Raw genomic sequence first — 23,900 nt, forward strand, 5'->3', positions numbered from 1 at the left:
CTGGACTAGAATTATAACTTTAGTGACTGGGAGTAGGCTATTTATTTTTCTCAGTTTGTGACCAAAGTATTAAATCACAAAATCACACAATCATTCAGGTTGGAAGGAACCTCTGGAGGTCATCGAGCTTAACCTCCTGCTGAAAGCAAGATCAACACTGAATTCAAACCAGATTGTTCAGATCCTTGTCCAGTGCGATCTTGAAAAACTCTGAAGATGGGGATTTCACAACACCACTGGCTAAGACATCCTAACACTTATCTTCATCACAAAACACTTTTTTCCTTATAACAAGTTGCAACTTCCCATGCTTCAATCTATCACAATTTCCTGCTACACACCTCTGCAGAACGTGCCTGGCTCCATTTTTCTGACAATTTTGTAGGTATCGAGAGCCTGCTATTGGGTTTCCTCTAAGCCTTCTCTTCTCCAGACTGAGTCAGTGTAGACCTCAATCCTCTCATCCAAAATCTAGGAGTTTCATCACAGAGGGCAATCACCTTGGTCAAGCATAATTTGTCTTTTGGTAAATCCATGTTGGCTGTTTGCAAATCACCCTGTGCCTGGAAATGGCTGCCAAGAGCACCTACACCTTGATATTCCAAAAGACCAAGAGGCTGGTGTGCCTGGATCCATCCATCCATCCATCCATCCATCCATCCATCCATCCATCCATCATCCTTCCTGTCTCTTTCCAACAACCAGCAGCTTCCCCCAGCCTGTGAGTGGATGCAGAACTCTCTCACAGTGACAGCCAACTCTCTCATCACTCCTGAGCTCTGTGGGCTGAAGCTGCTCGTTTTTGCAAACGACACCTCTTCTCTCCCATTCCTTTTTGCTGAGCTGGTGAGGCTCAGGTTCTGCTTGCTGCCCAGACACCGTGCATTTGTGTGTGTATGTTTGGCATGGGTCCCCAGAATCCAGTCACTTGTTGTGCTGGTTGAAGCATGAGAGCCTGTTTTGGGTTATTTCTTTCACCACCTCCCACCTCCGAGGTGACTAAACCCCCACGTACAAACAGATGTCAAATTCACACGTGGGAGGAGAAAGAAAGCCTTGCTTTGCTCTTTTACAAGCAAACACATGAGATGGACAAATCAAGATGACAGTATTTAATTCTCAAGAATGTGTTAAAGAACTTGGGCTTGATTAGCAAAGATGATAACAACATCCTGACATCATCAAATTGCCTGACATCAGTGAAGTTCCAATTCTACAGTATTTGTAACAAACAAACAAACAGCACCCTGACCTCTCCCACAAAATTCTCTTATACTTTGGAGCCTAGGTATAAACCTGGGCATCTAAAAAAGCAACCCCAGGTGAAAACTATAAGATGCAATTATTGCTGTCTCTATTTTAATTACTGTGAAACACTAATGGTACTGAACTAACTGCAAAACTAATTACTTCAGAGGAGAAAAGTTATGTTTGAGGATGTGGGGTAAGTAGTAAATCTAATCAACCTCTTAAAAAAAGATAAATTAAACCTAAGCTCTTCCTCAAAGCAAAGTAGTCTCACTAAAATCACTAAACCAAAGTCAAAATCAATTTTTATTTTCTAAATTAAGCCAGAAAACATCAGATGGAACATTCGGAAAGAGTCGGCAATGACTGATGCCACATTCAGTTTCTTAGAGGTAACTAAAAGCTATGTTGGGTTTTAATTGGTTTTTGGTGTTTTGGATTTTTTTTTAAATTAAACTGTGATTTAAAAAAAAACACAGAGCTATTAATTTTTAAAAATGACATATCATTAAGCTACGTCAACTAATCTTTTTTTAATATGTATTACTATTGACCACAAAAAGCAACTGGATACATACAGAAAAATATTCAGAATTCTAAAGGTACAGTGAAATTAACAAAAATAGACATATACCTGTGCTTTTCAAAATTTAGTCTAAGAATAATATAACTCAAGATTCCTGATCTTTTTATACACTCCATTTACTTCTTCATCTTGATGATATTAACAACAGTTAAACAAAATTGAAAGAAATATTCTTTGACAAGTGCATAAATATGAGGAAGGGACTGACTTTCCCATTACTGCATCTGACAGTCATTCACCCTCCAGATCTTTTCCTTCTTGCCTTTTCCCTGTTTCTAGAACACCCTTCATTTTCTTCCACCCCTCACTCTGTCTTTCCCTCCAACGATGTTAAAACCACAATTCTCATATTTTAATTTTTTATTTTGAATTACAGAAATTCCACAACTCCCTCTTTATCTATTCAATATGCTGCAGTTAAGAACAAAAAAGCAATCTCCCCCTTTCCCCCCTAAAAAAAACCCCAAACCAAAAAACCCCACCAAATATCCCACAGCAGCCAAAACCTTCCCTCCCCAGTAAGAACCCTGTTGTTACTGAAAGAATGAGAGGGAGAAGCAGAGGGATTCTAATTTGGACACAAATATTGTTACCTCTAACTCTACAAACCCAGACCATAAAAACGCTGCCCCTTTCAAAGTCCCTCAGTTCCTTTCTCCAAGCCAACTGGCAAAGAGGCAAAAACAAGCTCACTCTTCCTTTGTTGCACATGAGAAATTAAAATGTAAATACATTTTTAAAAAGCTGTAGCATTAGGACTGAATTTGATAGAAATCTTGAGCTGTGTTTTAGCTTGGTTTGAAACTTCTTGGTATTTTACACTACGTCAGACCTCCCACAAATTGGCTTACCCAGATGAGAAAAATCATGATTAAGACACGTTCTTGTTCTGAGCAGCTCCCCTCTTCAGAGGGGCACAAACATTGCTTACAGTAAGGCTCTTGGCTAAAAGCATTTGCAAAAAGGGAAAGCAAATCCTGCTGTAATATAGCCTTCTCAACTGGGTATATGCAGATTTATTAAGCATGTGTAAAGGTATTTAAAGGACTGGAGGCCACATTTAAAAATGTAAAGTAGTGCAGCACCAGTTAAAAATACAAAATATGGTAAAAATGAATAAAAATTTCATTCTTCCTTAAAAAATGCTACTGTGTTTCTGTTGTGCAATGGAAGATTCATCAGCCATGTCAGTGATTGGTCCAGGAGAAGATAATTTAATTGGTGGTGACAGAATGGGACTGTGCTGAAAGTTGATAAAATATTGTCACAAGAGTTGCAACACGCTTCAAAGAGCTGCTATTTTTATTTAACAAATAATCATTTCGCAAAAAAATGTGAAAGTAAAGACAGACAAATCTGATGTAAACAGGATGGCAAGTGCCACTAGACCCCCATTCATGAGAGAACGCTCTAATAAAAATATTATGAGAAATATGAGACCTTTTTAAACTATTCCTGTAGTCTTTGTTAGCTACAATATCCCCTTTCTTCTGGCATGGGAGATGTCCACTGCATTTCTGGCTGAATTCCATAAAGCCCTGAATCCTTTTCCTCAGCTGACAACTGTGACCACATTTATAGAAAATAACAGCATAGGACATCTAAGACTAATCTATCTTAAAGCACCACTGAACGTGTTAGAGAGACACAGAGCTGAAAAGTGTCTTTATAAGCAGTGAGTCCAAGTCCCAGGGACTGGGGAACTCCCCAACAGCCCAGCTGAATGCAGCTGTTTCCCACTGGGAATTCTGTGCAGGTAACAGAACCCCCAGGGGGCAGATGGAATCACACTCCATATGAAACCCCAGAATTGTTCCCTCTACTGACCCTTCTCAGTTTGCTTTTTTTTTCCTTTATTTACTGTTTTAAACAAATTACTTCACAAAAGTATTTCACAAAGTATTTTCTCAAAAGGAGGCATCACACACTGTGTGGAATTAGGTTTTAGCTCAAAAAGATGAAAATGGATCTCCTCTTCTGCTTATCGCTAAGAAGGCTCTTCAAGCAGAAAAATTACCTTTCCAGTTATAAAGTTTGAATAAAAGGGAGCAGGACATTTTACATTCCTCGTTGCTTATGAGCTCAGTAGGTGTTTTCCTTCTGAGCTTCCCTGAAGTTATCAAGACTTACTGCAAATTCTCTGCCTAGCAAGTCTATGGAAATTTGCTTGTCCATGACACACTCACTTCTCACTTATCTCAAAAGGCAGACAAACTCAGCCCTGTGAAAACCTAGCACGGAAACTTTACGTTCTCCCTACATAAACAGGAAGCACATTAAGCACAGATTTACTGGCTGAAATTATTCTTAGAATAGATTTTAAAAATTATAACTGAAGAAATTCAGAATTTCTCTCAGTCCTTCATCGCCATGCCTTAGATTGTTTTTTAAGCATTATTCAGACCTTCATTTTCATAATTTCATTTTATCATTATGGTACTCACTTCTGGAAATTAATGTTGATCACCCTAACTAATTATTTGCCTGAGAATGGTTTAATTTGTAATACATATCCAAAACCAAAACACTGCATTGTGTTTAAAAATACCTTCAAGTAAGGTAGGTTTATTTTTAAGGAATTGCATAGAACTGGGAAAATCTGTTTTATCTCAATATCCTCCAGGTTTAAGAACAGATGTTCTGGTTCTCATTAATATCAGCTTTCTTTCAGTGATAAAAGTTTTGCCAAGAATAGTAAAAAAGTTCTCAGTAGTTTAAGTACATGATTATTTTAAATGTCACATGCCCTTCTGGACCTTTTAAACCTTTAGTGAGGAAAAAACCTTATCCTCAAGTCTCAGCAGCAAAATGTTATTTATTTATATAAGGGCAGCAACAATAAAGTAACCAATACTTTGTCTCTAGAACTGCTTTCTTAATATCAGGAGTTATATAGAAGTGACCTGTTACACACCTTTAGTAGTTTAAAATATTAGTTATTTGTTGAGACTTTGCTTACATATTAACATTTTGGCAGTTCACTCAAATAAAAAAATGTATAGCCATAATTCATAAGGAAGTTTCCAAGGGAACTTAGAAGGGATGAATAAATTCAACTTTGATATGTAAATCACTTGAGTTTCTTGGCTATAACTTCCAGTGTGTGAATTAGTTAGATTAGAATACATGTAAACAAATAAATTTGCTTAATGCTTGGCAAATTACACATTTCAGCTGGGTTTAGAAACACAGGTAAACTGTGTTTCAACACCATGTGTATACTGTAGATGAATAACATTCAATACAGACTGAAAAAGTAAATTTAAAGGTGTAGCAGGTTAATTTAGCAATAAAAGTTTCAGTAATGTATTAAGCTGCATTCTGCAGTCATTCATAGTTTATTAATGAATTATAAACCAAATAAGATGATTTAACAGGTGAAGACAATGAAGGGACAATCCTTCTAATTTCTCCCCAAAACATCATCCTGGTATTTGCTGTGCATTTTATGCCTCCAATGTATAAACAGGAAGTACAAATTTTTTAAAAAATATTGACTAATTTTGGCTAATATTGGCTAGGATTTACTATTTTGAGGGTGAATAATGCTCAGGTACAATAATTGCCCCGTCTCAGATGCCTCACACTGAACACAAACAGGACAAGAGTGGACCCAGGGACATGGAGATGCTTTGGCACCATTCCCCACATTTTTTAAGGAGGTGCATGCCAAGTAACAGGCAACTGTCCTGCAAGCATTGCAACATTTCCCTTTAACTGCTAAATCACCTTGTCTGGTTCACAGTTTGTTAATAAACTATGAGCAGCTGCAGATTGCTGAAAATTTTATAGTTCATTAACCTGCTACACCTTCAAACTTTTTCCATCTCTATTAAATTTTATTCATGTAACAAATAACTGGCCTTAAGTATTGTCTTAGCAATACAGCTACCCAAGTTCCTTTCTATTCTTTTTAGACAAATTTTGCACATTTTCATTATTCCCTCAAAAATCCAACAAGATACTACTCCTACCTAAAAAAGAAAAATCTTGATGTGAAAATCTTGGTGAGACAAGACTGGTGGTAAAGAACTCCAACCAACCAGCGCTAAATATATCTGGGCATTTCACAACCTTCTTAAGTAGAATTTCCATATCAAGTAGGAGAAAAAGTAAAAGATGAATCCCTCTGAATGCACTCACTGTGAATGTGCAAATGAAGATGTGCAGCAGCTGTCACAGATTTTAACACACTGAACATAAATCAGTAAACTCAAATCCAGGATGCGTTGGCAAAAAGCAGATCAGGACACCTACAAAGCAGTCAGGACACAACACTTGGTTTTAAAAAAAACCTGTTTTGCTAGCACCTACTTGCACACTAAGAAAATGATCATTTAAGCCCAATTTTTGGAATGCTTTTAAAATCGGGGAGGCAAAGGAGGCACATAAGTGAAAAAAAAATGTTTGTCATGCCCTATGACTGAGTATCAGACTATAAGGCAAGTTGGGCATCTCAAAGCAGTTAAATAACAGCACAACAGCATAAGAGAGGTATATTTTTAAAACAAAATTAGAATGCTTAGTCTTAGATCCACTCTTCTAATTCATAACCCTGAAAAAAGACAATAAAACAATTAATAAAAGAATTGAAGTCTAAAAGGAAAGCATAAAGCAAAAGAGCAGAATCTTTCTGTAATACAAATAAAAAGTTATTTTTCCTCATGAATGGAAAAATAATTTAGAGGAAATAAGACATCAAAACTGGGGGGGAAGTGAAGGCAGGGGGGAAATGGGCCAAAATGTAAACAGCTCTGAAATGATTAATAAATAAAGACTTTGAATAAAAATGAATGTCTGAAAGAAGAGTACAGAGAGTAACATTAAAAAAAATTAAAGGTGAATAAATAAACGTGAGGTATCTGGCACTCACTTGAAAAAGAGGTGGGCAAGGGATTGTTGCCATATCCAGAAATACCTTTAGCAGTCCAGCAAAAAGATGCACTGCTATCTGTTAAAGTGTCTTTTCTGAAATTCCCCCTTTTTTTCCATATTCCATAATTTTAAACCCTGCTGTGACCCATGAAATTTCCTGGAATCTCATTTATAAATTTGTTTGCAGGTACAGTACATAAACTTTTTTTTCACACCTATTTTTTTTTTTTTGTTATTAACATTCTGTCTCCTCTATGTCTGCACCTAAAACCAACCTAAATATTTTCTTAGAAGATAGTGTTTAACAGGATGTAAGTCATATATTAGTTTTGTAAGAAAACATACATTTTCTAGTACTCCAGCCATAAAAACCACCTACCTCCAAGACCTGTTTCCAGCCTCCTGCAGAACACCTTTTCCAGGATCATAAATGCACTCTCCTGGAAGGAAAGGCCGGGAAGGCGATGACAGGGCATCGCCTCGTGCGCGAGGGAGGAGCTGGAATGTGTGGAGCTCTGTCCTGGGGTAGGGGATCAGTGAAGGATTTGGGGGTCAGGATTAGCAGCAAAGTGGGAATTGCTGTGCCAGCCAGTCTCCAGATGGATGAGGGCAGGTGGGACCTTCTCCAGACAACAGGAGGGAGCCTCCTGCGATTCCTCACAAGGAACACGTCCAACCCTGTAGCATCCCATGAGCTCTGCTGCCTCAGCCAGTTCCCAAGCCCTCAGCCCTGGAAACAGCAGTGACTACTTACCCTAGAGTCAGCCCTCCTGGGGAGAAAAACAGACTCCCCCATGGACTTCTGTGCCACATCTTCCCCCAGTTTCTCCTTTCCCCGTCCCCTCACTGGCTTAGCATCCCTGGTGGCTGCCCCCTTTCCCCTGGAGGCCAGTCCCCTCTGCCCAGCCCTTAGCTCTGCCTCCCACCCTGTCCTAAGTCAACTCTATGATGCTTTTATCCCCAGTCATCCGTTCTGTTTATTGCACCTTTAAGACTTGTGGGTGGCATATAGAGGCAGGGGGGCAGGGGGACAAATCAGCAGCTACCCCAGTCCCTCAGGCTGCAGCCAACACCCCAGCTGCTGAGGTTGTAGCTAAATCAGTGATCCTAAGCCACTGGCAGTTGTCTCCCAAATTTGCCCTAAACCAAAACAAATACACACCCATTCCCCTTCTTAAACTGCCTGCTCCATGCAGTTCTTCCTCTTTTTCCCCGGGTTCCCCTTCAGCTATATGAGACCCTGCTGGAATAAAACTTTGCACAAGAGCCTTTCTTGCCTCTGTTGCTGAGCCAGTTGCAGTGAGTGTTGAGTTTTGACTGCGTTGCCTGAATGTTCACTCAGCTTCAGCTGGCTTTTCACCAGGAGAGGTTTGCTGGGGACAAGAAATAGGCAGCAGCACCTACCATTCTAACACCTGCATTTTTACACCCCCAGAATGTGCCAGTGGGACAAGGCAGCGATCCTGGGGGCTCCTGGGGCACATACATAACAAGCCCTGGAACACAGGGCAGCTGAGGAACAATCCACAAGGCACTCTGCTGGAGCCAAGCCTTAAAAACACAGGAGGACTCTCTGAGGATGTGAAGATCTGCCCTGACTGCAGTGACTATGAGATGGTGAGTTCAGGAGAAGGACAAAACCAAGGATCACAACACTGGGCTGGAGGGAAGAAAGCCTTGGCCTCTTTGGGATCTGCCTGGGACATGGGACACCAGCCTAAAGAGAAAGCTCCAAAGGAGCTGGTTCCTGCTCAGGGATTATCTCCTCCAAACCCAAGAATGGTCCATAGGGACAAGCTGGAAGTCAAGCACAGGCAGCAGGAGGCGTGCATGGATGAACATCACTAAACTCTGACATTAAAAGGGAAGTGGAAGTACTAACCTCTAAAATAAGGAGACAGACACCACCAAATATGCATCCTGGTTCATGTGAATTTGTGTGATATATGGGTCCAATATATAAAAACCTCCAAAATAACAAGAGATATTAATCCAAATAAAAATAAAGTCATCCTGCAGAGTTAAGAGGGAACAAACTGGCCCAAAATTGCAGGTTTACCATTTTCTATCTTTATGTAACTGCATTTAAAGACTATTCCTCATAATTTGAAGCTGTATAATTTAAATGTGACATTTGTACAGGTACTCAAATGAAAAATCTCCCAAAACACCAACAGCCATGGAAATAAATGAAACGCCTAACACCTGAAATGACTGAATTTAGGTTATTGCTACTTTTAATCCCAGCTAGGTGTTACTGCAAGACCTAGTGAACTTCCTTTGGATCATTCTGTACTGTTCTGTCAATGTTTTCCTTAGGATAATCTTCCTCCCCTGCCCTTCTGAAAAACCACTCAAACAAGGAGTCTATCTGACCTTCTTTCTTACACACAAAAATGTTACATAAAGTGAAGTCACACTAGCAACCAATTCATTTCCAATCATGATTCTTTGCAATAAGAGTAATATAATACTGCTACATAAAATAAGCATAATTAAGTCCCTTTTTAAATAAAAATGGGATGTTCCTAAGATGTTCCCTAAAGAAAGATGGAACAGAAACAATGGTTTCCAAAAGAAAAAAAAAACTGTCGGTGTTTTCATAACTACTACAGGTTTGAGAAGTTGGAAGAACAGAAAGTCTGTTGTTAAAAGATAAAAAAGAAGTTTATTTCAAAAAGAAAGGTCACACCACAGCAACTATATTGTTCTTTAGAAAAACAGCCTGCTTAACTTCCAGAAAGGGATGATGATGGGAAAAAATGTGTATAACCGCAACGAGAATTTTCCAGTGCCAATGCAGCACTTCTTCAAATGGGAGTGTGTGGTAAATCAAACAAATAGCAGTGAAAAGAATGATCCAGTTCTCAGTGAATCATCAAAACCAGTTGTCTGTAGACAGACCAAACATCAGGGCCCTTATCAGTTAAACAATCTGTCCCAAGAATTAAGCTCCTGTTCAGAGCAGTGGAAACCAGGCACTACTTTCCCTTCTCAAATGAAGTGTTCCCTCGGTGATTTGTGAGCATGAGAACATCACCTGCTGAACAAGAATGTTAATTTTGCTATTGGTGGTTTTCACTGTGTTACAGATTGGAGTTTGGTAGTTTTACAATGCAGCCTTTGCTTATCTCTACAACTTCTTGTAATGTGGCTACAACCAAATTTTAGATTTCTAGGATTAAGTGACCACTAAATCTGCATTATTTCCAAAACCTTGCATGACTTACTAGCCCCAAATGACTTAAAAATATGTAGCAAGTAACACCTAAGGAAGAGCTGAAGTTAAAAGTTGACATGAATAGATATACTCTGATCAAAAAAGTGAAAAATATAAAACTGACATACCAACCAAGAAAATATAAAAAACAGACAAACACTTGCACCTGTTTCTCTGCTGCCTAAAATAAGCAAGGAATTATAAGGGAAGATTGCAGCTTTATAGTTGCAACACTGCACACAAGTCAAAACACCTAAAATTACACTTCCCACAGCAATTTTAACTCAGTTCAAACTTGCAAGTAAAGAAGTTAGAAATATACTATATTATTCTGCCTCTTAATAGTACAAACACTGAAGCAGGAATGTGGGAGTCATAACTCTAATTTTATTAGCTTATATGAATTCAAGATCTCAAAGAGACCATTGCATTGAATATCCAAGCAACTCTATAATACCAGTTAATAGAAATTTGTTTATTCTGTTTATGAACCCACTGCTGCCCCTTTACTGTCTCTGGTTGTTGCAGTTACATATGGAAATAATGTTAAGAATATGAATATACTACATGGTCTGTTCAATCTTGATTTCTTTTAAAGCTGATTTTATTTAGATGAAACACAGAACTTTTTACTTTTTGGTTTTACACAATGATAGATGTGGTATGATAACTCTATTGTCATCCATTGGTCAAATGTTAACACATAACATAGATTTGGATGTCTGCCTCCATGCTTAGGAACAGTTACTATCACTAGCCTTCAATTCTTCAATTTTTCAGAACTACTAAATTCAGTTTTGGGCTTTTTTGCACACCTATGATGAAGAAAGTTTGTGACTAGTCCAGAACAAAACTTGCTTCATTAGAATGGTAACCCAGCTTAGAGAAAATACTTTTATGTTCCTGCCTTGTCTTTCAGAGTTATTTTTTTCTATATCAAAAAAACTAAAGCATATTTAATTGATGCAATTTTCTAAGAACAAAACTGTGGTAACATAACTGTCACCCTTGCCTGAGGCAGAAACCAATAGGAAAATATGTAAAAAAAATTAGATTAGTGACTCAGTTGACCAAGATCATTGAAATCTTCTCTCAGAACTAAGCACAGTAACTTCTTCTTCTTCTTCAAAAAAAGGGTCTTATCGAAACACCACTTTGTAAAAACAAGGTTTTAACAGATTAACTGACTGACTTTGTTATATCTAGAGCAGCTTTTGAGAATTCCCTGCCACAAGTCCCAGAAGCCAGTTAATTAGTAAATATAAAGGTGCATGAAAAAGTGCATGTTCATGCAAAAGACAGTGAGAAAAGTCTCCAGAGGCATTGGTTTTATACTTTTTACTCAAACATTAACACAGCAATTTCATTTAAAAGGAATTAAGCCAATGCACACCTACAGCTTTGGATGCTGGCATGGGTTCCATTGGAAATCTCATCCTGAGAGTTCCCAAAGCTGTGCCAGAGGCACCACTGCAGTCTGCTTTAAAGCTTTTCAGGTCAACAGCACTGATAGCCAGCACTAATAACCAGTGGAAAAGGCAGAGCCAGGGACAGACATCTGTCCTCAGGAGCTGCCAGCTCTGCTCCGTGTGTGGCCACAGGTGGTGACCCCCGTGTTGCAGAGGAGAAAGACAAAAGGAACTAAAAGCTGCAGTAACAGAAGGCATCCACAATTCAAGTCTCATGGAAGTAACTTTACCAGGCAGCTCTTAGAAGCATGACTCACTTTCCTCCTCTGGTTTGATTCTGGTTTACCCAGAAGATATCAAGAGGAATCACATGAGCATTTCTGCCAAGTTAGAGGTCATGACCCTTTTATTGCCATTTTTGAAAACTGCAGTACCTGACTCAAAGAGCTATGATATAGGCTGATAGCTGCAAACCTCAGCAGCATTTCCACTATTCAGATTCACAGTGATCTCCAAGCAGAAGTATTAGCAACATGAAATCCACCCATTCTATTGTTTAGGATAACCAACAACTTTAACGACTGTGGTACTCCATAAATCATGAGGGTTTTAAGTTAAAATTCCTTTTCTGTCATGGTTAAGCAACATTTATTTCATTGAGTCAAGTGTTGCCATAAAAAAGGGGAAAAAACCATTATTAGATTATTAGATTACTGTAAATTCCAGAATGCACTGCTATCAGGAATTTAAAACAAATTACTACAGCAACCCCTTAAATAAAAATGAGAAACAATGCAATAGCTATTAAAGATCATCCACAACAGCAAAAAAATTAAGTGAAGCTGAGTTACAGACAAAAGCTTCTGAAATGCTGAAACATAGTTTGCTTTGCTCAGTCATCTGGAAGATGACTGAAAACTTCAATGAAAATTTTGTCTGGAATGTGAAACTTTACACATGTATTTAATGGAAGATGTTATCTTTTACAATGGAAACAATTCTAATTCTACTGTCCATCATCTAATTACACCTAGCAGATTTTTGTTGTGCAGCATGAATTATTCCATACTGAAGTTAGGTGAAACAGCACAAAGAGTTGGCCACAGCACCCTAGAACATGCTAAGTCATGCTGTTAAACACAACCACTGAGCAAAGGGGTTTTCTTTTCATCTGTTTAATGAAATAGGTCCTAACAAGGAAGAGTGTTCTGAGTTACAAAAATGTAGTTAGGCAAGTGGGATATTAAACTTACATTCCTGCTAATGTAAAAAATCAGGCTCTGATCTAAAAACCTTAGAAATTCTTGAAATTCAAAATGCTTTGGAGCAGGCCCACAGATGCTGGAAAGAATATTTGTTGGGACATAAATATACTCCATAAAAAACCCTCCTGAAAAACAAAGATACTAGAAGAAGGAAATTACCTGGAGTGTCTTGTAATGATCTTGATGTGGAAGCACTTTGTCTTTTTTTTCCTTCAAGAAATCCATTTCTAGCATACTATGTTTTTCCAGCAAATATTCCAATTCCTATAAAGTTTGTAAAACAAACACATGAAATTACATTTGCAAATTGTGAAAATACAGATTCATTAAACCATTCCAACTAATTTAATTTCTGATAAATGTGATGATTCCTCTATTAACTATCGCAGAGATAAAGTCTGACTGCAGTCTTTAAATTGGCAGAGTATTCTCACATGTGAGGTATTTCAAACCCAAGGCATGTCTCATGTATAAGGAATGACCTATGTGAAATGGCCAAGGTGCCCTTAATAACATCTCTAACTTCTTCTGAACCCTGAAGGGCTCAGGCAGCTGGACCTGTTGTTACAGGTCCCTCCCAACTGGAACTATTCTATTCTGTTCCAATCATTTTTATATTTTTAGTATCTTGCTCTGCCTTCCTGTACTTGAAAAGCAGCATATTAAATGTACTGTCAGCAAATGTTTTCACTGAAAAGGCAGGAATCCTATGACATTTATGCATGTATGCAATGATCTCTATCTACATCTCCAAAATGAATAAAATCTTAAAATATTCTGGGATCTTGCAGAGAGCCACTCTGGAAGCCTGCTCAACATGAGAGGAAGGAGAATAACACCACTGACAATAAAATTCAAAATTATTTGCTGCACAAAGAGCTAAAGATTTTTACTTTTCCTTAATGCAGCCATTGCTGTTGTACATAAGCTGCTGGCACCCTTTCAGTTGCTCAAGAGCAACTATTTCTCCAAGCCATGCAGGAAGCCAGTATAGAAACAAATGACCTGCCAGGTCACTGCACAGCTATTCAAACAAAGGCAGACTGAGAGGGTCATGAGGAGGACAGAAAGAGTAGGTCTTCTTAGTTCAACCCTGCTTTTGGACAAAATAGTCAAAACAGTTTGAGAGACTTCACTGATGAGACAGAAACAGAGTGTGGAACAGCAACCTAAAGCCTCTCTCTCAACCTGTCTCCTCTTCCAGCTTGTATTCCTGCTTCCCTTCAACCTTTCCTTCACACCTGTAGCCAAACCAGCCCATTGCAGACCCCCTCATCCTTGGCTCGAGTTATTCACCCTCATTTTCATTTCCAAAAAGCTGATTTCTCCTTCCCCAGCACAGCTTGAGGCCTCCCAAGAAACAGTATTAAGAAAAACAGAAGTTAAACTCACTCTCCCACGCCTCAGTGACCTTTTGCTAACTCAAATGTGTAACTGCAGGCACAGCCCTGCTTGGTGCCCATACTGTTCAGGTCAGAAGGAATATGAAGAATTTAGCTACTAGAACCCCCAAAAAATCAAAACAAAGCTCATGCTGAGAAAGCTTGTATCTTCTTGTTTTGGTGTTTTTTTTTTTTTTTTTTTGTCCCTTTTTTTTATCAGTCAGGCTAAAAAAGTTCTGGGGTTTTGTTTTTTTTTTTTTTCCTGACAGTTTACAAAAATTCAGCTTAAAATAGACACCAGACCTAAAAAAAAGTTTTTCAGCTAAATTGAGTGGTGTGCCCAGTTCTGGCCAGTCTCTAGAGAGCATCCAGAAAAGGACAATGGAGATGGGGAAGGGCTTGGAGCACAAATCTGATGAGAAGAGGCTGAGGAAAAACAAAGATTCAGAGGGACTTTATCTCTTGCAGCCAGGTGGGAGTCAGGCTCTGGTCCCAGGACAAAGGGACAGGACAAGAGGAAATGGCCTCAAGCTGTGCCAGGGGAGGTTCAGGTTGGACATCAAGAGGAATTTCTCCATGGAAACGGGAGTCAGGCACTGGCCGGGGAGATGGTGGAGTCCCCATCCCTGGAAGTGTCCAGGGAATGCCTGGATGTGGCACTCAGTGCTCTCTGCTGGTGACAAGGTAGGGATCTGGCACAGGTTGAACTTGATAGTCTTGGTAGTCTTGGAAGTCTATGATTCTAAATTTGGCCAGTTTCTCTGGAATTTGGCTAATTTCTATGAAAAAAAAATTCAAATTAATTTTAAACCTCTGCCAGCTCCGCCTATATTTAATTCCTATATAAATGCCAAATGTTTTCCTTCAAAATGACTATTCATACCTTTTTGATTTTTAGTTTTTCTTCTTCAGCACTGCAGAGCTTGATTTCGAGGTTTGCAACAGCTTGTTGAAGGCAGCTCTTGGGTTCGTTTGTTCTCTTTGTCTCAACATCAGCTAAAGTCTTGTCTTCAATTACATTTGAAGAGGCAATTGGAATATCTGCTTGAGCCTGGTTCATAGGAGAAAAGTGGAGCTGAATCATCTCTCTCAATGCCTCAAGGAAACAAACTCTGCTTGGATTAGTCATTCCATGTTTTCACCAAGTGCACACTGCAATCAGTGGTAACAGGGAGGGAATACAAAGGGCTTGTGCTAAAATAAATTTCTCATCCTTAGGCTAACAGAATAAAAGTAATCCAGACATCTCTAAACATTTAAGGACTGCTATTTCAGTAAACTGTGGAAGTACAGAACACAGGTGAAACACTCATAGTAAGCCCACACTTTCAGAAAAGAACACAAAAACCTTTGTTTAAGATCTTTTAAACATTTTGTGGTATAGATAACAAAATTCAAAGCTTTATTTTCCCCCTTTTAAATAAATAAAGGAAGGGGCAAAAACTTGTCCTTTTCACCACAAAACAACTCCAAGGAAAAAACTGGTACATTAATTCAGCTGCCACTTTTTCAACAACCTGAAAGCCAAGCAGGTGGCTTTGAGATTTGGGTGGTGAAAGGAACATCTCAGTGTCTTTATTAAAGAGAGGCTTGACTGATCTGACCTAATCCACCCCCGAACACCTTTTATTCCAAACATACATTTAGATAATGCTCTGACTTTCCCATAAACATCTCTCAAATTATTCAAATAAAGTAACAAACAAAACCAGCTGAGATCTTGACTGTATATATATGTACAATATATATAAAATACAGCAGACAAAACACAGAGAGAAAACTGCAGTTTGTGCTCTGAATTCTCCTGTAAGAAGCAAAGAGAAGTCATATGTGCCAATTCCATTTCTGAGTACTACTCAAGGTGAGAGTCTGGCATCACCAAAAACTGTGAGTATGGAACCTGTAGTAGGGAAGGATTTTTTTACCTGAAACCTCAAGAGGCTCTGGAGATAGAAGTATAAAATACATTTCTACTAACACCACCCTCTAATAGGTATGAGAATATTTTATTTTAGTTTTCTGCCCACCATTTTCCTTTTCTTTACTCCTTAGTGCAAAGTCATCTTCATCTCAAAATAATGTTAAAGGATCTGCTCTCAACTCCCTTCAACAGGACTTGTTAATTAAGTTTTTCAATTTGAACTATTTCCTGCTTTACAGAGAATTTATAGAATGATGGGTCTCTCAGTAGCTGAACAGAACAAGACGAGAAAAACTGAAACAACTAGAATTTGCACACACACTTAGTCTGAAGTAACAAAGTGTATTTTTGATTCTTCTGTAAGATTACCTAGCTAAATGACTTTATAGTTTTAAAAAATACCCCTAAGCCTAAGTGTTCTGGAATAACCCAAGTGCTCTTTCCAGAGAACACAAAAGCTAAAATTGCTGGCCTAGCTCAAACAAGAAAGGTTGAAGGTTATTCACTGTTAGCCAAAATTTAAAAAGGCAGGATCTGTGGTGGATGAAGAAAATCACTTTTTGATCATGCTTCCAGTAAAAGAAATTTACTTATCAAAACTTTGTCAAAGAGCCAGATGAAGAGCCTTCAACACAGAAAATTACTATGGTTGGCATCAGTCAAAAAAGAAAACAAACACTCCTCCCTCTCAAGAAAAAAAAAACCATAGCTTTTGGATTTATACATTTCTTTGTTCTCATTTGCATCTGGGCACATCTCTTCTTCACTTTTTATAGGCTTTCCACAGTACATGAGCCTGGGTACAAACAAAATGGTAACTTATAAATAAATTAATTCACAATTTGTGCCATACTCTTTCTGGAAGTGTGAACCTACAGATGCCCCTCAAAGGAAAAAGATAAGGCTCAGTTAAACCAAAACCTGTATTTTGTGAATTTTGTTTAAATAGCTCTTAAGACATGCATTTAACTGATCAGAAAATGAAAATCTGACTTAATCATGAAATTCAGCTTTCACCAGGAGCAGCCTTAAGACTTGATAAATCTACCTGAAGAAGAAAAAACCCAGGAAGTGCTGAAAACAGGAGGGTTAACAAATAGCCCAAAACACTGACTGCTTCACAGTGAGGCAAGAGCTTTTTCTAATGGATGTACTACCCCACATCCTGAAATAAGGAAGTTTACAGTGAATTAACATGTCCAAATGGACGTCACTGCAATTAATGGCAGTAAAAAAAACTCAGAAGGGTAAGTCTATTTAAGTCTCATCTGCAGCAGCTCTTGTGATTCTGATAGAATTCTTATGATAATCTAAGCAGAAAGGCTTTTTCCTTCCATGCTCACCTAGATGTTTAGTTAAAAACTAAACATTTTCACACCCCAGAAAGAAACAAAGCTCAGTTCTCAGCAGCACTGCAGCCACCTGAGATTAAAAACCTACAACTAGACCACCAAAAAAAAAAAATCAACTTAAAAGTAATGGGGAGAAAAACAAAGTAAAGCAAAGTACAATTTAACCCTCCCTAAAATTAATTTAATTATAATTAGGTAAAGATTAAATGTTAATTCTTTAATCATAGAATGGTTTGGATTGGAAGGGACCTTGAAGATCATCTTGTTCCAATGCCCTGGCATGGGCAGGGATGGGATGCCTTTCACTACTCCAGGTTGCTCAGAGCCCCATCCTTGAAAATCCTAAAAACCTAGTTGAGAAAACATACAAGTGTGACAAGCTTTAACAGTAGCCAGTTTTTTTTTGAGAGAACTTTCCTGCTGATATTTCCTTCATGCAAGGAAAGAAATCAGCATGGAAATCACCATCAGCGTGCCTTTAACTTTTAATAACACCAATAGAGTTATCTCTCTTGCAGTTCAGATCAAAGTAGTATGGTTTTTATCAGTTATAGGTTTCATAAACAATCTAAAAATCATTTTACTTCAAAGTCTGCATCACAGAAATCCAAGGACCTTTTGCCCTTAAAAAGCATTTCAACATAAATGTGCACAGAAAAGATGCAGCACTGATATTTAATACATTGAGATCTCACTGAAGATCAAAAATTTACCTGTTCTTCAGGAACAGCTGGATTTATCACACTCTTGCCTGTTTGAATAACTGTTGCCACATTATCACTTGATAAAATGAAAGGGTCAGAAGGAAGCAGGCAGGATGAAGACACAGAGTGCTCCAGAAGAACATCAGAAGATCTATGGACTTCGGGTACTGGAAACAGAAAACACACACAATATGAAGAAATACCCAAAAAACCAGTTTTGTTTCTGGAGTCCATGCCTAGAAAAAACCATCACAAGTCTAGTCATACCACTGTAAGCTTATCTACCTCTTATAATTCAATTGCACTGAAAAGTGATTCCACTCAAAGTGCCTGTGTTTTACAGTAGTATTGACTTAAGGACAATCAAAATCACAGTCACAGTAAATTTAGACTTTTAATTTACACAGAAGTTTTACAGCTCTCAAAAAGGATCAGTTTTAACTTTGTCTCTTTTGATTCATACAGCCTTACAGCTTCAGCATGATCTTTAATCAGTTTCAGTCAATGGGAAAACTATACTCATAGTTTCCCAAGTTTTATACATTTTTAAGTTTAAAAAATCCACAACTGTCTTAGAAGCCACATACAAACAGCTTGCCAAGAGACACAATAAAACAGCTTTTTATTTTTTAAGAGATAAAAAGACAACAAAGTAAATAACTCTCTAGCTAATTAAATTGAAGAGGAATCAACTCTGGACTGAGAGCTCTCCTATACCAAATTACAGTTATACCATAAAAAGCTTCAACAGTGGATCAGCATTACCAACCCAGCACAACAAAAAAATCTTGGTTTTAAAAAAAGACATAAACTAAACAAACTAATAAAAAGAAAGAAAAAGAGAAAGTTTTGCATACATTGTTAATTCAACAGCAAAGTCCTGCAAGCTTTGACACAGTCAGCTCCAGGTGTGTCTTTGCAATAGGCCAAAAAGCACATCCAATTGTTTCAGAAAAAGCAGCTCCCGCTATTATTACAACTCTGGCAACAAGTAAAAGATGCCACTAGCCTGGAGCAAGGCTCAGCCTCTGGATATCCCTGTTTCACACTGCACAAGTACTCAGCACACACCAGAGGGTGTAAATGGCCCGGAGGCATTCAAAAGGACACACTAATCCTTGAATCCAGGCACTGTCTGTCCCATCTCCTTCAGCTGCCAGCTCTAGGAGTCAGGTATAACACAGAGGAACACGCAAACCACACTGAATGAAAGGAAGAAAGAAAATAGACCATGAGGCAGAAAAGTATCAGTAGGGTAACTGCAATGATGGTAGATCTGGATGTGGCCAAAAAAATAGAAAAAAAAAAATCACAGTTCAGCAGAAGATGGAAACTTGGCTAAAAAGCCTAGAGGAGATTATTTCAGCAAACCCAATAGCAACCAGTTTAAGTAACTGCATTTTAATAGTTAACTCTTCTCCAGAACTAGAAACAGGACTTCTTTGGCTTTCTTTTAAATACCTTAAGATAAATACCTTAAGATAGAACTCCTTTCAAATGCAGCTTCCTATAGCAATTACCTACTCTGTTACTTAAGTGACAGTGAAGTGACATAGAAGATGACCTTTTGTATCTAAACAAACCTCAAACTCTCAGCTTTATGCTATCACTTAATACCCTGAGTCTCCGTTTTAAATCAATTTCAATCTGATGGAAAAACAGCTAAAATAATGTACCAGGCAATTTCTGACCAAGCAGGCAAGTGGCTTTCTTACTAAAACTGTCAGCTCACATGGAAAAACTGACCATGATCCTTGTGATGAGAGTGTTCAACCTTTGGTGAGGATTACCATGGCACAGGCATAGTTCACATATAAATGATTTATCACAGAAGTAAAAACAGCCATGGAGACTGGGCACATGTGAGAAATGTAGACTCACTGAGGTTACAGCTTTTGGGGTGTCAAATCCTAGAGATAAAACTCCATTTTTCAGATAGTGGAGTTTTACGTGGAATCTTCTACAATCAGGTGGAGCTTTCAGTAGTTTAATTGTAGGAATGAATGCCTTGCATCTTGAAGAGGAGAAAAAAACAAACCAGAAACAAAATCCCCACTCCTTAAGTGGTCAAAATGAAACCCAGGAAATGAGGAGCAATCACTGGTGAGCACCTCTGAACATTTAGGTTTAAAATTTTCAACTAAACACATGACCTTGCAGAAGACAAGAAAAAGTGGCAACTTTCCAAGGTATCATTCAAACGTCTTGTTTTTACAAAACCTTTTCATTTTTCAGCAATGCTAAAGATTCATAAATTAGACATTCCTAGAACTACATGTGCTATGTCTGTAATTCAAGTTCTCTTAATTCATTCCTCTTGTGTATATACTGGTGAAATTGCATTTAATTCAGCTCAAAATTCGCTTATAAAGAGAACTCCTAAATCATTCCTGCTTACCATGCCTTAGTTACCATAATGGAACAGTTTCACAACCCCTGAAACAAAAAACTTGCTTCTGTTGGAACTACCTGACCTGACTTCAACAGGCTAAGTCTGATGAATTGTCAAATAAATTTACTGTTCCATGATCAGAGCTGCAGCACTATAGAGAAAAGAAGCATTCACACAATTACAGGCATATCAAAAATCATACACCTGAAAAGGCTGAAATAAGATGCAGATATAAGTTATTGCCAGAATTGTACTTTAAAAGTATCTAATAATTTCTGAAGACCAGGCTTCCCAATAGTAAGAATATTCTGTCATAAATTTGTATGCAAGAACTGCCAGAACCATGCAGTTTGTTAACAGCAGCAGAGATCAGGGGCAGCCTGCAATCTTGCTAATGCAAGGAAAATTCCACGTCTTTATGCTGGTAATGAAGCTTAAACAATTATTAAAATTCCCTGGGGGATCAGAAATTCTGAAAACAAAACCAAATGGATGAACATGAACTGTTAAATCAACATTCCAATTGAGTCTCATCCTTCGTACTGAGTTTCAGCATGAAGATATCAAATACCAAATGTACCACATGGGTAATATTTACTAATTGGATGCTACTTATATCTAGCAATTAAAAAGTAATATGACAGCAGGGCTCTGAGCAAAAGACCATATAATAATCATTTGACATATTTTTGTAGAATGTTGCAAACTACTTGTAGCACAGTTCCCCTACATGTAGGTTTCAGCTGTTAAAAATAAAAATAAAAAATAATAATAAAAAAAAAACAGAAATAAAATTAAATTTCCTTCCTCAACTCCCCTTTCTTGATATTATAATTCAAGGACACTTTCAGTTATACTGCATACACTGAAAGTTTATCAAATCTTGGTTGTATACAATGTTTTCATCCCCCAAATTTATCAAAATCACCTCAATAGCACCATAACACATTTGAATTTTTCAGCAAGCCTTACTAAGAAATTTCCAGGGTAAGACAGGAACATCTTTATATACAGATAACACCGGGCAGACAATTCAGTCATTTCTGTTAAAAAACATCCATCTACAAGTCAATGCCCAAGAAGCACTTGGCCAATCCTTGCCTATTGCAATAAACTAATTTATTCACTGCAATATTTGCATGAAAAAGTCATGTCAAGATTTTACAGTAACAAAATATCCAGAATACAGGAGTTTTCTTTTAATTTTGAAATGCTTAAAATACCTTGGTATCACTTATCCTAGGACTTCTGTGTCACTTAAAATCATAAAAAAACCTCTGTGTTATGTACAAATAATTTCAATTCTACACACTTTACAGGATTTTAACTTGACTTCAGTGACAGACACTGCACAGCTATATTGGATTTAATTTATTAAACACATTAAAACATGCTACTGAATTTCAGCAGTAATTTTAAATACCACTCAAAATGACAAGATGAATAAAGTTATCTGGAAAAAATATTGTTTCCTTAGTATTTGTTTTCCTCCTTTTCAATGACAAAGAAACTATTCTGTAAGAGATAAAAGCCAGAAATAAATTAATAAAAACATTTTAGAAAATGATTTATAGAGAGCTCATGTTAAGAAAAATCCCTGCCTTATTTTGCGTAATTTATTCTTCATAGCAATACAATGTGGGTTGTTGGCCATTTTTTCCTGGTGCAGCAAAAGAGCTGTTTTGTTTTGTGAAAAGAGTGAAATCTAGACCATAACAAAATCAGTAACACCTCCATAATATTTTTTTTTCTACTGATAATATACATTTATTAATAGACTTTTATCAATTTCTTAAAATCCAGCCAGGCACCAGGCACTTGTATAAATTAATACAACAGTTCCCTATTGTTTATTCTTCTGCTTGAGATAAAGAATATGTAATATATTTTTCAACTATATAAATGGCTTAAGTAAAAACAATCATTCTCATCCCTCCCCTCTTCCCCAAAGCAAGTAAAAGACTTCATCACAATCCTATTTTTAACTTTTTCTGTTACCATTTGCAATACATCTTCCACACTCAGTAGAAAAGAATATCCTTTGAATGAAGAAGTTCCATTCCTTTTCTACTGTATAAACTGAATTTCCCTTTCATTCCTCAATAAAGTTTAACTTTGAGAAGTGCAGCTTCCCAAAATAACTGCTCAGGAACATTCTTATGCTCAAGTTTTGACTGCTGGCTATTCTTTTATTGTCCATTATTTTATTGTATACACCCTTCCAAGCCCTAATTTTTACAGTGAGTACACAAGGACAGGAATAGAATATTAAGATTTTTTTCAGTGATTCTGTCAATACCTGTAGGAAATGCTGCCCAAGCAATAGCAGGAGACGTGGTCTGCTTTTCACCATTTCCAAACTCGTAACTCTCTGCTGCCTGGAAACAAGAAGAAACTGTTACATATTTTACAAAATGCTATAATTGTCCATAAAGTAGTTGAAAATTGTTACATTTCAAAGCAAAGTTATCCAAACAGCATACCTCAAATCCTCCAAAGTCATCATCATCCATCTTTCAGCAGGCACTAGAACACAAAAGAAATCTTGATTTTAAAACATTTTCATAACCTCATCCCCTGCTCGCTCAGAAATGAGCATTCAGTCCTTCCCTCCAGTCTCATCTCCACAGCCCACCTGAAGTTTCCATCATTTGAAAGTCCTAAAACAGATAAAGGGGTCCACATAAGAACTTTTTCACACAGAGGATGCAAGGCCAAGAACTGCAAGATCTCGCTTAAGAAGCGCTTTTTTTATTGATCGATTAAAATACAAAACATTGGGTGTTTTACAACAGAACTTGAATAACTTCAGGGGAAAACATAAGCACTGCCCACCAACATAGTCCAACATCTTTTGAAAGCAAAAATGCAGGAAAAGGTTCTTCATAGAGGAAAATATGAAGATGTTACCAAAATGTTATATCTAAATATTTCAGGTATAGCAAACGGGTCCCCAGTATCTCAACAAATGGTACTACAACCATTAAATAATCTAGTCTGGAGATATATATATATATATAAAAATTAACAAATAAATACATAAATATGTCTAGGAAATAGGATTTCTGACCACCAGATTCCAAAATGAAGGGTTATCTTCACCCATAAGGAAAACAATCTATCTAAATGCAGTCGTGATCTACCATGGACCTCGTATAGTTTTGTGTTTATAATTTAACGCATAAAAAATACTTTCCATTGTTAAGTTGCTTTTCCAAATCAGCACTGTGATTAAATCCAAGAAGATTTCCTGCTTTTCCCATATCTTCTTAGCTGTCTGGCAACATCAGAACAAACTGCAGCTTGGAAAAAGACTGTGGTGAATTTCTGGAAATTTTTCTGCTACCACAGAGGTCCGTCCCTAGGTTTCATGGAGGGACTGATTAAGATTTTACAAACTGATCAGCATTTTTGACTTGCAGCCCTGAATTCTGTGGCATTTGGATATATTTATAGTGAAATTGCAGTTCCTTTTAAAAAAAAAAGCAGGCTAAGTTACTCAGCTAATGAAACTAACTCAAGATATACAAAGCTGTTGAAAGAAAG

The 23,900-nt window shown here is 37.5% G+C and overlaps 1 protein-coding gene across 4 annotated transcripts in view; it reads right to left on the minus strand.

The window, feature by feature from the left end:
- CCDC91 (coiled-coil domain containing 91) overlaps nt 1-23,900 on the minus strand; it is a 114,393-nt gene that overhangs the window by 69,828 nt on the left and 20,665 nt on the right. For all 4 annotated transcript variants that reach the window (XM_084206022.1, XM_084206021.1, XM_084206023.1 and 1 more), the window contains exons 2-6: nt 22,838-22,880; nt 22,654-22,732; nt 17,972-18,129; nt 14,869-15,036; nt 12,763-12,867 (exon numbers count right to left, since the gene is read on the minus strand). In XM_084206022.1, the coding sequence (XP_084062148.1) occupies nt 12,763-12,867; nt 14,869-15,036; nt 17,972-18,129; nt 22,654-22,732; nt 22,838-22,867 (540 nt within the window). In that variant the 5' untranslated portion in view covers nt 22,868-22,880. The remainder of the gene's footprint in view (nt 1-12,762; nt 12,868-14,868; nt 15,037-17,971; nt 18,130-22,653; nt 22,733-22,837; nt 22,881-23,900) is intronic.

The sequence above is a fragment of the Fringilla coelebs genome (assembly GCF_963513975.1).
Source record: "Fringilla coelebs genome assembly, chromosome: 5".
NCBI classification, from domain to species: Eukaryota; Metazoa; Chordata; class Aves; order Passeriformes; family Fringillidae; genus Fringilla; species Fringilla coelebs.